This window comes from Pseudorasbora parva, chromosome 17 (assembly GCF_024679245.1).
Source record: "Pseudorasbora parva isolate DD20220531a chromosome 17, ASM2467924v1, whole genome shotgun sequence".
Classification (NCBI taxonomy): domain Eukaryota; kingdom Metazoa; phylum Chordata; class Actinopteri; order Cypriniformes; family Gobionidae; genus Pseudorasbora; species Pseudorasbora parva.
The window spans coordinates 3,249,876-3,267,728 of NC_090188.1; the positions used below are offsets into that span (position 1 = coordinate 3,249,876).

At 37.3% G+C, this 17,853-nt stretch overlaps 1 protein-coding gene across 4 annotated transcripts in view; it reads left to right on the top strand.

The window, feature by feature from the left end:
• The window catches only part of lyst (lysosomal trafficking regulator), a 133,127-nt gene that overhangs the window by 77,492 nt on the left and 37,782 nt on the right, over positions 1-17,853 (top strand). For 3 of the 4 annotated variants that reach the window (XM_067422034.1, XM_067422037.1, XM_067422036.1), the window contains 10 exons: positions 796-1,405; positions 5,046-5,226; positions 6,598-6,767; positions 7,828-8,058; positions 9,616-9,782; positions 9,872-10,024; positions 11,844-12,005; positions 13,035-13,226; positions 14,201-14,394; positions 17,047-17,256. In XM_067422034.1, coding sequence (XP_067278135.1) covers positions 796-1,405; positions 5,046-5,226; positions 6,598-6,767; positions 7,828-8,058; positions 9,616-9,782; positions 9,872-10,024; positions 11,844-12,005; positions 13,035-13,226; positions 14,201-14,394; positions 17,047-17,256 — 2,270 coding nt within the window. The remainder of the gene's footprint in view (positions 1-795; positions 1,406-5,045; positions 5,227-6,597; positions 6,768-7,827; positions 8,059-9,615; positions 9,783-9,871; positions 10,025-11,843; positions 12,006-13,034; positions 13,227-14,200; positions 14,395-17,046; positions 17,257-17,853) is intronic. The other variant, XM_067422035.1, reaches the window with a different exon arrangement.

The window sequence follows — 17,853 nt, forward strand, 5'->3', positions numbered from 1 at the left end:
TTTGTTATTATACTGTATATTGCTTTAGGCAGATGTACTGTATGTTTGTGCACAAAAGTTGAAAATGCTACTTAGCTGTGTGATAATATAGTTACATTTTTACAATGATATAAATAATCCAGCAGTTTCGATTTGCTATATATTATAGTACACTGTATGTATAAAATAAATATAGTTTTATTTTGCAACAATATAAACATCAAGCAGTTGCTTTACATGAGTGTACTCTATATATGCAGGGGAATTTAAAATAGAGCGATGCGATAACATTTTGGCCGATGCCGATAACCGATAATTCTTTATAGTTCAAAGCCAATAACCGATATATTTGCCATTAAATCTAAATCCAAATTTGTATGTTATTTTTGAGAGCCTGATTACAAAAACAAAAGTCTCACCTTAAAAGCCCAATCACACAATTATGTTCTCATTATAACTTTAAGTAGCCAAAATAAAGACTTGCGCTGCTCATGTTTCATTAACTGTATGATTCCAATCATATTTCATGCAAAACCATCATGTTGAACATCTAAAGTGTCTCAGCTGAAGGAAATAATACATTATTTATCAGCTTTATATCAGACAAATTTTCTTGAACAATGAACATATATCGGCCGATATATCATTTATTCCTTAAAATATAGTTACATTTTGCGATGATTTAAACAATCATGTGAATGAAGAGGAAGTTGTAAGGTACTAATGCTGTAAAAAACACAAATGTGAAACTTGTTATTGGTTGTATATAAAGACAGAGTTCTTCCTAAAGGATATGGGGTTTTTTTTGTCCCACAGGACGTCACACTTCCTCACCCGAGCATGGAGATGACGATCGGGCTCTGCGGCCTCCTAGCACAGGCCCTTCTCCACACTCTTCTCCAGCCCTGACGCCCCATCGGACTCATGGGAGTGTGACAGAGACCACCGAGCCTGATGAAGGGGCATCCCTAAGTACCCAGCAGGCCCTGGGCAGCACGGAGACCCTAAAGCGGGGCGGAGACGAGCCGCTCCTCAGCAGCTGCGAGTCCGCGAAGACCATCTGCGATTCTCCGACTGTGGGCGTTGATGAGGAGAGCGGTGTCATGGGAAACCGCACGCCCTCCATCAGTGTAGAGGAAGAGCACGACGGGCCAGCCGGCAGCCCGGTGGAGTCTGAGGAGCATTTCGATTGGACCAGCGAGGAAGCGCCACGCCGACCCGACAGCCTGAAGGGCATCCAGTCCTTCCAGAGGAGCCACAGTAACCTGGCCAGTCTGGGTTTGGCCTTTCCCGCACAGAACGGCTCTCTGACTATCGCACGCTGGCCCACCGTGACTGACCGCGCCGCCCCCCCGGACGACTGGGAAAGCTACACATACTCACCTGGTTATGACCGACACAGCAAGGCGGACTCCAGTAATGACAGGTATTACTTTAGTGTTTTTTTCAAACAATATCATCTGCATGCAAAGGGCAAAAATTGGGGCCAGCATTGTAAACACGATAAAACAGAAGTAGATCAGCGACAGATCTGAGTAGAGCTGGACTTGGTTCTATGCATCAGTTGTTGATTGGATGTTAAGACACACAAGCTCCCAGGGATGGGGTTTAAGAGAATAAATGATTGAAAAAGTTCTGTATATGTCAGCAGAGAAGTCTGTTGTTTTCACTGGAAGATCCAGTTATAACTTTTCAATTTAAACATGCGGTAAATCGTTTTATGACATATATGAGCATATATGTGTCATTTGTGACGAGAGTGTGATGAGATTTGTAATGCACAGCTCAACCCACCACACAATTTTTTGATAATTTCAAATACACATATAAATGCCCCACATGGCTCCGGGGGTTAATAAAAGGGGCCCTAGTGAAGTGGTGCATTTGTGTTAGAAAAATATCCATATTTAAATCTTTATAGACTAAAATAACTAGCTTCCGTTCGTCAATACGCATACATCAAGGGTTCAGTGGTCAAGTTTACTCTTTGAGCGTGAGCGACTCGCGTACCTCTGACTTCCGGAAGCTAGTTATTTTAAGCCTTATTCGGACTGGATTAGATTAACATGGGGACGTGGGGGTAAAGTATTTATTACCAGAGGTTCTCTGTGATTTTAGTCGCGTCCAAATGTGCCATCTCGATAGTCATTACGGACAATGTCAGTAAAGATTACCAAGACTTTTACCTTCTGTAAAAAGGTCCGGAAAAATGACCTGGGGTAATACTAATCCCGTTCGAATAGACCCTCTGTAAAAATGTGAGGTAAAATTCCATCATTTCCTTTTTAAAAGTTTTTTAAAAAACGCATTTTGCAAGCTTTGAGGCGCTTGAAGCATTCGGTTGCGTTGTAGGTGGAGGGACAACTCTATTTTCCACATATCATTTAAAACAAAAAGATCAAAAGCACTTATTTTAACTCTAGGAAAGTGTCTATTACCAACACAATCCAATCAGAATCGTTAGACTGGATCTAACTGTTTATTAAAACAAAAATTATATTGTAGACGGAGTTCAGACTGGCACTCGTGTGTTTGCTCACGTGATAACAGCAACGTCATACGCACATGACGACACGGAGGTTACCGTGGTGTGTAAAGCGAGTTACTCCTCCCACTTCTGCTAGTTTTACTGAGATGTCTTAATCCTGTGCGAATTGACCATTAATATTACAGATGTCCTGAGGTAAAATGACTTTACCCCGACGTCCCCATGTTAATCTAATCCCGTCTGATTAGGGCTTTAGTCTATACAATTTTATTTTTCAGATATTTTTCTTACACAAACGCACCACTTCACTTAAGAAGGCCTTTATTAACCCCCAGAGCCATTTAAAGCAAGCGACCCAACAGTCACTGCCATTATAAAGCCTATTTTATAATTTATTGTGTTTTTTGTTAATTGTTATTTGCTGTCCATGGAGCGGACCTGTTTACATTTCACTGCCGGTTGTATTCTGTATATAACTGTGTATGTGTCAAATAAAATTCTTGATCTTGATCTTGGAAGAGCCAGGAAATGTTTTATATAACTGCTATTATATTTGTCTGAAAGATGAATGTCATATACACCTTGAGGGAGGGTAAATCATGGGATAATTTTCATTTTTGGATGAACTAACCCTTTAATTCCCTCATTAATATGATTTATAACAGATACCTTAAATCATGGTCGGTCATTTAAAGGCATTTATAGGCATTTCTTATGTATGTATTTCTGTAACTCAAACAGTAGAGCATGGTGCAAACAACACCAACGTTTAACATTAATCTCAGGAATAGATGTGTAACTTCGGATAAAAGCATCTTCCAAATGCATACAATTTTAATGGTCATGCTTAAAACCCTGATTAAACTGCAAATAGTTTTCAACAAGTATACCTTTCTGTATATAAATGCCTTTTTATATTCTGGTATCTCTAGAAATGGTAGTGTGCTTAGCTTTATTTTCAAATGTTTTGTGTGATATGTTGAGTTCTTCTAGAGGTGTGTAATGTATCCAGGGACCGCTTTTTTTAATTACACGCAATGAATAGTGCTCTTTAATTATGCTAATTTATGCCAGTGAGTTTTCCCTTACGAAAGGAAAATATATTTACCAATATATTACTTGAAATATATTTTAATATATTGTAATTATAGGGAATAATATATTGATGGTATTATAAAATATATTATATATTCATGTAATATATTGCAAAATATACAAATGATTGCCGCTTTCAATATATGTGAATATATTGCCTAATGTATTGGATGATATTTTCCAATATACTGCAATATATTTTTGTTTCGTAAGGGTTGTATATGTAATATTAGCCTTCATTTATAAGTTGCAATCTCTTTAATGTGCTTCTTCTGTCAACAGTTTCTGGGTAATTGCCTCCCGTCTTTGTCATAGCTGTGCCAAACGCATATCCCATCTGTAATCACTTCAGCTTGTTAAATGTTAATGTTTAACTCCGAGATCCTTTGGATTACAGATGAGCTGTCTTTAGTGTCTTTGCCATTTGTCTTTGCCTATCAAATATGGATTTCCTTTTTGTTTATCAGTATGACCAATGTCTTGTATCACGGTATAGGTCATTTTCTATTCTGGTAACATTGGGTGCGTTTACATGCACGTTCTGAAGCCGATTATGCCTAATAAGCCGACAATGATCATGGTCATGTAAACGCAGTAACGCGTTTTCTTTTATCGGAGTACGGTCATAAACGGCGTAAGCATAAACCGGTCGGGACAGGTAGTTTTTTGCCTCTTACCCTGATTTTGCGAGGCATGTAAATGCATTAACCTGCTTTCTGTCGGCTTATTGAAGTGCACATGGGGGATAGGTGACAAAAACACAAACTTTAAATGCACTCAGACAGAACAAGCTAGCGTTTTGCATGAAATAAGGACATGTATATCACAAACGCAGACTCTTTTAAGACCCAGAAAATTATAAAAATGTGTTCTCATCTCATGCAGCAGAAGTAGAAGAGGTTCAGTCAAAACGCTGCATTTGTAACTACATGAGGGATAATACGATCCGTAAATCTCCCGCTGACACGGTGCACGCTTTATTTAACATCACAACTTATGTAACATTGGGAATACTCAAGTCAGATAAAACATTATTATTTTTGACATCACTAAAAGGAAATAATCCGGTTTATTAATAAAGTCATGTAATGTGGTTTACTTGCATTGTCAGTTTACATTTACATTTACATTTACATTTATGCATTTGGCAGACGCTTTTATCCAAAGCGACTTACATTGCATTCAAGGTACACATTTTTACATTATTGTCAATTCTTGCTTTCCCTGGGAATCGAACCCATGACCTTGGCATTGCTAGCACCACGCTCTACTGGTTGAGCTACAGGAAAGCCAAGTTTACTGGTTTGCATGTAAACGGGGAAAACTGCTTATTTCTATAAGCTGATATTTGTGAGTTATCAGCTTACTGGTGTGCATGTAAACGCACCCATTGTTTTTGTGACTAATACTGCTTTTGGTTAACTGGCTCTAAGTCACAGCCGTGGATCTGACGTTTCAGATATGTGTTTTCTGATTGGTTCAGGTCCAGTGCAGAAGACTGTCTGGTTCTGATCTGCTGCGGTCTGTACGATCTGCTGAGAGGAGTTCTGCTTCTGCTGCCGGACATCCTTTTGGAGGAGGTGATGGACAAACTGATCCAGCCGGAGGCTCTTCTCGTCCTGGTCAACCACTCCTCTCCTCTCATACAGCAGGGCGTCATGAAGGTCCGATCTTTGAATAGTTGACAAGTGAACATGCCAGTTTTTAACACTTTTAATCACCATTTCACCTTTACTAGTTAATTTCAAAGGCATTACAAGTGAATTTTTAAATAACACAAATACTCCACAGTCGCTCAGCTTAAATGAGCTCATTAAAACTACATGCACAGTACTTATAATTAATAATGTTGTGTAAAGTGTATTTAGATCACACTGCAGGACATTTCAAGGTATTAAATAGTTTGGCCAACAATTAGATTCCCATGTGCCGTATCCACACAAATGAGTAAAGCTTTGACTTAATTTATGCTTATTAAAGCAGAAAATATCTTTCAGACTGAATCAATAAACATGGTATCACATAAACATTACAAAATAATTGAAAAGTTGGTTAAACTCTCCCTCTTCCTAACTTGAAAATGTATTAATTATTGAATAAAAAAACATAAGCATTATTATTAATTCACATTATGTTTAATTTTGGGGTTCTTAATCACAAACCTTTCTGGAATCCATTTAGAAATTGATTTTGTGAGTCTCAGAAGCTAATTAATGGTGACAAAATAGGGAAATGTGTAGATTTTTGAAAATAGGCACCTACATTAGATACTGCCAATATATTTAAATAGCATTCCTATCAACATTTTGTTAACTTTTTTCATATTTCATACAGTTTATGATGAGGTCTGGCACGGTTTCCATGTATTTGTCTTGAATTTTGAGTAGAAAATGTTGTTTGTGGAGTAGATTCTGGGCCCTATCCATATATCTGGTGCAATGTGGCGCCAGGCGCAACGCGAGTGTTTTTTGCTAGTTTTAGCCTAACGCAGTTCTTATTTTTTTACATCCAGCTCCACGTTGTTTAAATATTAAATGCACTGGCGCATCTGTTCACCCATGGGCGTCTAGTCTGAAAAACCAGGTGTGTTCAGAAGAATTGTTAATAATCATTAGTTATATCAGCCTATTATAGGAGGTGCTCAAGGGAGATGAGACTCTGATTGGTTTATTGCACGTTATGCCCAAAACACACCCATGACTCATTAAGAGGACCATGTGCCTGGTACGCCGATTGTTTTTCTGTCGTTAAACTAGCAAAAGTTGATTCAGACACACCCTAAGTGCATCTGCACCATGAGCTCAGATCCTTAAAATAGGGCCCTCTGTGTTCGTTGCTGTCCAGACAAATCATGAAAATATACGATTTTTTTGTAGGACAGTAAACGTTGAATTTTACTATCTCTCTCTCTACTGAGCTGTGTTTATCTCATCTGCTGCTGTGACTTGTTTATTTAAGCTGATGTGAAAATAGTTGATTCACCAGTTTTATCTCATAATGCATGGATACACAAACATGCCTGTTTGTTAATGTAGCTTCTGGACGCCTACTTCAGCCGTGCTCAGAAAGAGCAGAAGGAGAAGTTCCTGAAGAACCATGGGTTCTCCCTGCTGGCCAATCAGCTGTACCTGCACCAGGGGTCCCAGGGCCTGCTGGAGTGCTTCCTGGAGATGCTGTTCAGCCGACCGGTGGGGCTTGAGGAAGAGTAAGTGTGTGAACCATCTACAACTGACCACATGAGTGGTGATAGCCTGATAGGAGCAGTGTGTGGGCTCATTAAGCATATTTGGAAACTTGGCTCCAGAGTATAAAATTAGCTTTCTGCCACTCATGCCAATGGAGGGTGAATTGAGAATTTATTGGCTATACATATTTGTTTGTTTGTTTGTTTATTTATTTATTTATTTATTTCTGAAAATTAAACATTTTATGATTTTTCTTCTAAATATTATTATAAAACTATATATAATATTATAATATATATGATATATTATTATTAAAATAGTTTTATTGTATATATATATATATATATATATATGTGTATGTTGTTATTAACTTTAAAATATATATATATATATTTAAATTTACATTTAAAGAAATAAAATAAATATTGAATATAATTGAATGCAATAATATTTTTAAAAACTTAAACTTATTTTTATTCAGTTCGTTGCCATGAATTGGCTATACATGTTTTATTTATTTAACTGAAAATTTAAGTCATTTTTGTTTTATTAAAACAAATATTATAAATCTATATTATATATTATTATTAAAATTGAGCATTTTTCATTTTCACAATGTTGCCATTAACTAAAACTAAAGTAATTTAAAATAACGTCTATATTTAAAGAAATACAATAAACATAAATTTAAATTTAAAAAAACTTACTCTAATTGGAAATTAGAAACGCTTAGACAACTAACTGAAAAAATGAGTTTAAGATGAAGTACTAAAATGGATAAAATTACAACAAATAAAAAGTAATAAACAAATTAAAAAAAATACAAAAATTAAAAGAAATTAAAAATATTAAATAAATATTAATAAATACTATAATAGTATATTAATGCTAAAAATATTATAGATAATTATTTATAATTTAGTTTTTTTTTGCAAGGAATATGTGGCAGGAAACACAACAGCACACTTGTGAAGCTGCTTTAAAACAATCGTCATTGTAAAAGCGTTATATAACTAAAGTTGATTGATTGATTGATTGATTGATTGACTTGTCAATAACCATTATTCCCTGTTGTGTCAGTCTGGATCTGGAGGATATGGAGAACATCTCCCCGTTCAGGAAGCGCTGCATCATCCCTGTGCTGGGTCTGCTGGAGAACTCTCTGTTCGAGAACTCGCTGGTCCACAACGGCCTGTGTCTGCTGCTGCAGCTCCTCAACGCCTGCCCGAAGCTGGCCGACATCCTGCTGGACCACGGCTTACTCTACGTGCTCTTCAACACGCTGTCCACCCTCAACGGCCTGGAGAACGGGTAATGGGCCTCAGTCAGAGGACATCTTAGTGTTGGGGAAAGTACTGTATTTTCCGGACTATAAGTCGCTCCCGAGCATAAGTTGCATCAGTCAAAAAATGCGTCATGAAAAGAAAAAAAACATATATAAGTCGCACTGGACTATAATTCGCATTAGGGCAGAAGCAGCGTGGCGAGCAGGAGTGCTAGCTGTGCATAATCGAGCAGCAGAAAGAAAGTTTGAAGTGAGGGAGAAACTTGTGAGGGACTGGGGAAAAGCAGAGGTTACTTTAACTGTAATGAAGAAAACAAAGAAAGCTAATCACGGACTGAAAGCAAGATGGCCAGAGCTGGAGGAACGAGTCCACAGATTGAACGCTCTTCTGGGAGACGAACGCTGTGTGAATCGTTCACGGCTGCTTATTTTTTGTAATTTTGTCATTAAAAAGTCAGTTTGTAATTTGCAGAATAGGATTTTCTTTATGGGGGGCATTTTGTTTGTGTTCAGACTTTCTCAGTTGTTGTCTTTAAGTTAATATTTCAGTTAACAGTTTTTTTCTGTTTTCAGTAAATTTTTTCAGGGGTAGGCTACAGGAGCAGCATAAAGCGCCCTCACGCAGCTGTATGTTTATTCTTGTCAGTCAGTATGAATTAAATTTGATATATAAGTCGCACCTGACAATAAGTCGCAGGACCAGCCAAACTATGAAAAAAAGTGTGACTTATAGTCTGGAAAATATGGTACTTGGAAAATGTGCCAGCATACATGAGCATCTTATGCGGAGAACATGATCGAATGAGCTTCATCTCCAGAGTCACACAAGCATTTAATTTGGAACACTATGGTCAGACACACACACACACACACACACACACACACACACACACACACACACACACACACACACAAACAAACTCAAAGCTCTTCTCTACAACCCGCCAAAATAAAAGTTTGGTTTAACTTAATTTTGAGAGAAATGCACTACTATTGTACAGTAGAATGTACTTCTTAAAGTTGTAGTACTAATAATACAGTTATCAATGGTTTATTTTTTAAGGAATCACAATTTTTCTCCCATGTTTCATCTTTAACAGTACATTTCTAAAAAACAATTTCTGGAAGAAAAAAATTAAATAATAATTTGTAGGTCCTTTTTTTGTTTTTTTGTTTTTTGTTGTGTTTTTTGATTCTTAAAATAACAGAAATCTCTTATAAAGATATTATTATAAAACTTCTAATATATATATATATATATATATATATATATATATGCATAAAATATATAGATGAAATTAAAAATATTTATTGACAACATGTATATAATATATATATAAAAATTGTGTGTATATATATATATATATATATATATATATATATATATATATATATATATATATATATATATATATATATATATATATATATATATATATTATATACATTTTGTCAATAAATATATATTTTTAATAATGTACGTAAATAAATCAAAGAAATGTTGATTTAAAATAAGAACACAATTAAAAATACTTAAATAAAACTACTAAGTGAACTCTTTCTTGATGTCGTTGGCTCTGTAGGATTCCTCCGAATGACTACAGGCTGGTGGTGTGTGACATTCAGCAGCTGCTGGTGGCCGTCACCATCCACTCCTGCAGCTCCTCGGGGTCTCAGTACTTCCGCATCATTGAAGACCTGATCACCCTGTTGGGCTACATGCAAACCAGCAAAGTCCGGCGCACACAGGGTAAAGAAAGCTAGCACTTTTCTATGACCGTGATACCATGTGACATTTGAATGTAATAGGAAATATTCTGTTGTAATTTGGTCTTTCAGAAATGGCCCAGGCCCTGCAGTTCCGCGTGATCCAGGCAGCCATTGATTTCATCAAGACCACGGCCAATCAGGACCCTCAGAAATCCAGCAGCTATGTGCACGTCCCCACATCGCCACATCACGCTCTACAGCAGAAACGCAAAAGCATCGCAGGTGAGATGCTTTACAGGTGGAAGGGTTTGCTGGGGTTATTTGAGGATGCACCGAAATGAAAATTCAGGATGCACTTGACCGAAAACTGAAAATAAATAATAAATTAATAATCAAGTAATTATTCAAACGTATTTATTTAATAGTCAACACTCAAATAGCTAAAACTGAGCTGTATAAATCGCACATCAACTTTTTAGTAACAGAATTGTTTCTTCTCCATTTTGTTGGTGAAATAAAAAATTTAGTTGCAATGGTCTGAAGAAAACTCAGCGCTCATGACCAGCTCGAAGGAGAAAAGAAAGAAAGTTCACTCAACTTCAGTGGTTTGGAGATATTTTGGCTATTTGCAGTCCAACATAAAACGACGTGCACTGCTTATCATAGGTTCAGCACACAGTAATATAATTATTAAATGATCTTGCTTCTTCGAAGTTCTTCCATATAGCATTGAGCCCAACACAGCGGTATATTTACATCAGCCTAATATCAGTTCACGTATAGGCTAAAATGCTGACCACAGTTAAGATTTTTCTTTTATTTATTATATTTTTGTTTATTGACAAACATTATCTTTAAGGCACTTTGACGTTGCATTTGCAGTCAACAGAGCCAAATGTTATATCATTTCAGTTCTAGATTTTACTATAGATATTTATTTTATATATAATTGATTTATATTAATAATACTCTACTCTATCAATATTGCTTTATTAGTAATAAATAAATCTACTTCAGTTTTGATAAATTTTTCCCCTGTTTGGGAAGTGTCTGTCATGTTTTGACTATAAAGGAGAGTTTAAAACCACAGTTAACTGTAGTCTGTTTTTTACATCTTTCACTCAGGAGCAAAAATATGCATTTAAACTTTAAAAAGCTTTTACATTTATTTAGCTAATTATAGATATCGACTGATATGGAAAATTATATTGTGATAATATTTTTGGGCCATATCGCCCAGCCCTATGGTCTTTATAAGGTCTTTATACACCACTAAAAAAATAATTATGTATATAACATTTCTGTCAATAGATCCTCATAAATACTACACACTGCACCTTTAAGTGAAGGTTCATTCGTGTTTACGAAACCCTATCATTCCCGATTAAAATGGAGAAATTAATATTGTTAATCCAGAGCTAGTGTCCACACAGCTGACATGTTTATCTGTTGTAGCACTTTTGTGCAGGAAATAGACGCAGAACACAATCAAAACATGCCATCGTAAATGCGCTCATAAACGTCTGTTTTCAGCCCTCCAAAACTGGAGGTTTGCATTTAAAGGGATAGTTACCCTAAAATGCAAAAAATTTTGTCATTGTTTACTCTAACTCAGTTGTTCATTGTTATTTTACTATTAGTAATAAATTATTTTTATATTTTCTATATTAATTAGCCTTTTTTCTTCATGTTTTACAATTTTTTTGTCTGTATATTATATATCTATATATATTATTATGTTTTTATTCATTTTATTTCAGTTTTAATTATTTTAGTTAATCAATTTAAACTACAAATGTTTTCCTGAAATAACGTTTACGTTTTTATATATTTGACTTTATTTCAGTTAAGTAATGTATGTTTTTTTTTTTTTTTTTATGGTTTTAGTTAACGATAATAACCCTGTTCCAAACCTGTATTTTTAAAAATCTTGATGAATATTCATACTGCTCTTTTTGGGTGAAGTGTTCCTTTAATTTCCATATCCATTTGTCTTTTGTGTTTCATCTCCATTCATCTTGTGTTAACCATCAGCCCTGGATGTCACGCTTGATTGTTGATGTGTTTTTGTTGTATTATCACCTCCCCTCACACTCCCAAGGTTCAATGGGGCTGAAAGACTCCATAATTCCCCGTATTCCCCGGCAGCACTACTGCTCGTACGGCCTGATTCCTCAACCCTCCCCGTTCAGCTTCCTGTCCCAGGATTCCCCCCTCCCTTCCCCTACCGGAGCAAACTCCTACATGTTCCCCTCAGACGCAGGTAGCCATCGACCCCATTTGCACAAATGGGCGACAGCATCCTGGCTCTCTCAGGGATGTTGGCCGTGTGCAATAAACTGATTAAAGCTTGTCTGCCCAGTGTCCTGAACTACTGGTGCCTGTGTGTGTGTTAACGCGAATGAACCAAGACTAAATAAACAGTCAAGAGTCTCTGTCTGTTTATCATTCTCATTCTCTCTCATTTACACCTGGCATTAACATGGATGCCTTAAATTGATGTTTTCAACATTGATAATAATCATAAATGTGTCTTGAGCATCAAATCCTCATATTAGAATGATTATTGAAGGATCATGTGACACTGAAGACTGGAGTAATGATGATAAATTCAGCTTTGATCACAGGAATAAATCACACTTTACTATATATTCACAGAGAGAACAGCTCATAATAGTTCATAATTGTATTACAATTGCAATTTAAACTGGACTTTCTAAACTAATGCACTCTGATTAATCCTAAAACAGTGAAGACTCACCTACTCATATAATATATTCAGCTATTGAGACAAAACAAGCTGTCAACTTCTCTAGCTAAGATGCATGTTATATGTCTGGTGTAAATGACAACCTGCCTCGTCTAACCACTTAGCATCGATCATGGTTGTTTTTAATACTTGCATCTGTCTGTCTGTCTGTCTATTTGTGTGTTTATGAGGTGTTAGATACTGATTTTAAAGGGTTTGTTTACCCTTTGTTCAAAAGACCTTTGTTCATCTCAAAATATACGAATACAAAAGGTATGGAGTCAACTGGACTCCAACAACTGGAGTCACACGGACTATTTTAACAATGTCTTTATTTCCTTTCTGGGCCTAAAAGTGTTAAATGACTTTCTATGGAAGAACAGAAGCTCTCAGATTTCATAAAAAATATCTTCATTTGTGTTCTGAAGATGAACAAAGGTCTTATGGGTTTGATTCGACATGAGGAGAGAGTACATTTTTGGGTGAACTTAACTCTTTAATAAACCTCTAGCCTCAAACTAACTTCAAGCTTGTTTTGATCAGGTCGGAGGCGGTTCACGCTGGCCCAGTCGGACTCGTTGCTGACGCGGATGCGCTCCGTAGCCAGTGATGAACTTACCCAGATGATGCAGCGCAGGATGAGTCAAGAAAACCCCATCAGAGCCAGCGAGACCGAGCTCGTCCAGCGACTGCAGAGACTCGTGGTTCTGGCCGTAAATAGACTCATTTATCAAGGTACACACGACAAACATCTGCTCGTTGCTGCAGCCTTTGAAAAACACTTTAATGCAATTTAGGTCACACTTTAGTTTGTTACAATTCTCACTATTGACTGATTTTTGCCTCAATACATTCCTAATTAATGCTTATTGATAGTTAGTAAAGTTAAGTTTAGGTATTGGACAGGGTTACAACGTGTCCTAACTACATGTGGCGCGACAAGATTCCAGCGACAAGCAATTTGTCTGTCCACACCAGATGCGAGCGACTATGAGATGCGACAAATCAGTTAAAAACCACAGCCGATCAGAACAGCGATAAGTAAAGGAAATAAATAAGTAGCTGCCTACATATTCAAATCAAATATTACACCATTTAAACTTTACTAAAATACACACGAGTTACTAAAACAATCTTTGTCATAGAAAATACTTGTTTGTTCACAGTTTGAACGTTCTTGTTTCCATTTGTTTCATTTTAAGATCTGAGGTGAATTAACTATTGTTGCTTTTAGTACGACTATGTTACAAAGCTGAGCACTAAATAATATTCAAAGTCACATTACAGGCTTTTGACATTAAATAAAGCACATAAACACTACCTGACACCTTATCATTGTCATGTTTTGTGGTGTTATTCCAGCAGCGAATTCGCAGAAATAGAAACCGTTTCTAAAATAAAATCATCACGTGTCGCCGTCGCGGCTGGTCAAAACTCGAATTAACATGTAAATCATGTGGCGTCGCGTGTAGTTAGGACACAGTGTTAAGGGATGTAGAATATGGTCATGCAGAATAAGGCATTAATATGCGCTTTTTTTGCATGCTATAAAGCAACTAGTTCATAGTGAGAATTGGACGCAAAAATAAAGTGTTACCGCAATTTACATCTTTCTGAATGTTACTTCAAAGAATACTTTTTTTGTTAGTGATAACAAGAAACAGTACATGTTGGCTGAATAAATTTGACAGTTTGTCATTACTCTCCAGACATCAACCATGATTTCTTTGACCTGCTGAACTTTCCCGAGTCTCCTGATCACTCCATGTCCATGCCGTTATCTGCCGAACAGACATCGGAGGAGAACGGCTCCACCCCTTCCACCCCGCTCCCGCCGGGCAACACCAAGAGCTTCAGCAAAGACATTCTCAAACTCATGATGGAGGGCATAAAAATCAGCTTGGTAATCACTTACAGTAGACGTCAACATGAAATCAAATGACCCTTTTTTTGTTTGTTACTGGTTATATTTTTGGTGTTCTGTGCACATTGGATACGTTTACATTAAGGGTGTAACGGTACACAAAACTGACGGTTCGGTACAGCAGGGGAGAGGAAATTAAGCAAAATATTTCTTCTATTTTTAATTAAACAGTGTTTACTGAACAAATTGTGCCTGTCCTTAAATTAATTTAGTTAAAACTAAAAGATTTTTAAAGATAATGCTGTAAACTATATAGGGAGCCCTTACTGTACATTACTTTAATATTAAAAGTTAACAACAGAGCCCAAACTATTAGCCTAAATTCAGTTGCTATTTATTTTATTAGATAATCAATTTATTTATTAGAATCAACAGTCAAATAACACATTGTATGCAAATATTTAAACTTCACCAAAGCAAAGGAATGCAAGAAGTGCTGCACAGGGTGTAAAATCTCGGTGCTCTTTGGTTGTGTAGGATAATTTAAGTCTAGAAGCAAAAGTTGTCCAAGGCACTCGTTGGGTTGACCAATTTTTAAATGTTTAAGCCATGAAAAAATAAAGGCTTTTTAACTTTCTCAATACACCCATCGAGTGCCTTGGACTACTTTTGGTTCTATGTAAACTTCACGTTGGGCAGTTTTTGCATTAACTTCTAAATCTAATTATAAAATTATGTTTTTACTCCAATTGGTTGTTGAAAAATAATCATTTATACACAGTGTCTTGTCATTTTCATGATTTATTTAAACATACCATACCATTACCAAAGTGTTGCCGCAATTTTATTTCAGTTAACGTTTATTGTATTTCAAGTAATTAATTTATTTTAACTAATGAAAATAATCCTGGTCTGTATGCCTAATGGCCAAAAAAACAACAACCTTGTGTTCATGTGATAAATGCACATTTCTATGTTAGTGTTACACTGCAAAAAAATGCTTTTTTTGTCTTGTTTCTAGTCCAAACATCTAAAAATTCTTAAAACAAGAAGCGTTTACTAGACAAGCAAAAGTAATTGTCTTGTTTTGGGGGGAAAATAACTCAAAATGAAGAGAGTTTTTGCTTTAAATAAGCAAAATAATCTGCCAATGGGGTAAACTAAATAATCTTAAAACAATAATATTTTACTTAGTCCACTGGCAGATTTTTTAGCTTATTTTAAGCAAAAACTCTCTTGAGTTATTTTTTCCCGAAACATGACAATCATTTTTACATGTCTAGTAAATGTTTCTTAAAGGGGGGGTGAAACACTCAGTTTCAGTCAATCTCATGCCAATCTTGAGTACCTATAGAGTAGTATTGCATCCTTCATATCTCCAAAAAGTCTTTAGTTTTATTATATTTATAAAAGAAATATGGGCTGTACCGAGTCTTTCCGGAAAAAAACGAGCGCCTGGAGGCGTATCGAGTGGGCGGAGCTGAAGAATGACGAGCGCGCAGCTACTGCACGAGAGCTTCTGAAAGCTGACATCCTCAAGCATGGAGATGAAAATGCTACCCTAAATAAACCATGGCTATCAGATTCAACTAATACAGATATGATCCAGAATCAGATCCGGAGGCTGAAATAAACTGAACAGGAGAAACAGCAGCAGCAGGACGTCCGTCTCTGTGGTATGGACTGTATTTAGTGGCCTGTGTGTGTTTACTCGCAGTTTATGAGGACATGATTCGGTTTATGGACTATTGTATGCGACTAAACCTTAGCAGTAGCAAGCAAAACGGTTTTGCACGTCAGACTAGTGTAACGTTATACAGAGAACAACAATGGAGTCCGTTAGCGCATTTGAATGACGAAGCAGGCTTTGTGAGAACGCTAGGATTATGTTTGGGTGGTTTTCCAATAAACAAACTGACACCTATATTGGTCAACGTTTTACTCGATCGTGTCGTTTACTGATGTTTACTTACGCGACGATAGCCAACAACAGACATTTGAGTTTTACTCACCGGCTGCTTCCAAAGCACGACCGAACCTTTATCGCTGGGACCGCTCCGTCAAAAACACACTTCTTTTGTAAGTTAACTGTTGATTTCGTGAAGTCCTGACAGCAGAGACCGTGGAGATCCACTTTTGCGACCGAAGCTTATGTTGTGACGCTTCCTGTAATTTCTGCGTTCAAATCGGTTCAAATGCAGCGCTGCCTTCCCGGAATGCTGTGCTGAAGCGTTGAAGTCGCTCGACGTCACCCATAGGAATAAAGTGGAGCGCGGCGCGACAGACGGTTGCACGGACTAGTGGATCTGCTGCACCTGAGAGCAGTGTTTATGGGTGACGTGCATCTAGTCACGCGCGCGCGCACACCTTTCCAGGAGAAGAGCCGTACGGCCCATACAAGGACCTTCCGCTCTATCGACGTCAAGCCGAGCCATACTCAAAAAAAACTCTCCAAAACTTGTGAGAAACCGGAAGGAGTATTTTTGACACAGAAATACTCCATCAAACGTCCAACATTAGTTTTTGAAACTTTGTCTATGTTTATGATGGGAATCCAAGTCTTTAACAGTGTAAGAATTTTTAGATATTTAGACTAGAAACAAGACAAATACTAAGTAAGAAATGCATTTTTTGCAGTGTATATCTTTCTATTGTCTCTAACACAGTTTGTGTGATGGTGTTGTTCCTCAGGGCAGCAGCGGCCGTGGCGGCGCCCCTCGCCAGCAGTGGAGGCGAATCCTCTGGTCCTGCCGGGACACATTCAGGGTTCAGATCGGCCGCATGCTGGTACACACGCTCAGCCCCGCGGTCCCTCTGGAGGACAGGAGGGCGGCGCTAGAGTTCGTTCACGAGCAGAGCTACTCCGAGATCCTGAGAGAGAGCCTCAGCCCCGGCCTCGAGGTGAGCGAGGACGATAAACACATCACTGACACAACGTTATGTTGACAGAAAGGGCTTTTTGTTTCTACATGTCGACCAGAGACTGTGACATTTTGCTTTGGTTATTTGCTGACAGTTTTCAGATTAGTGTTTTCAACCAAAGGACAACACACATGCACGCTTCCTCTATTGGGAGGACGACAGTGACATTTCACTGGGCTGGTTTTCTGCACATGCAGCGCTGCCACAGCTCTCCTCTGACATGCAGTAAATAACCCACAGAAACATCTTCATGAGACTGTTTCCATAGCAGCAGTGCCTGTGTTCAGTCCTCCAGCGCTGCTGCTTTCTCCATTATACTGTAGACTGGCAAAAAAAAACACATCAATAACCCTCAGAGAGACTCATCTGAATGGCAACTCTTGCATAAAGCAATTTAATATCACCTAATTTTGTCCAACTGTGCATAGAAACTACACATAACAGAAATGTATCACAACAGTTTTGGGGGGTGAGGGGATTGGGATTGTAAATTAACCACCACAGCTTCCAGTCAGCTGACACAATTTGTAACACTTTTGGAACAAATGTGTCTTCTTTTTTTCTTAATTTCTGCAT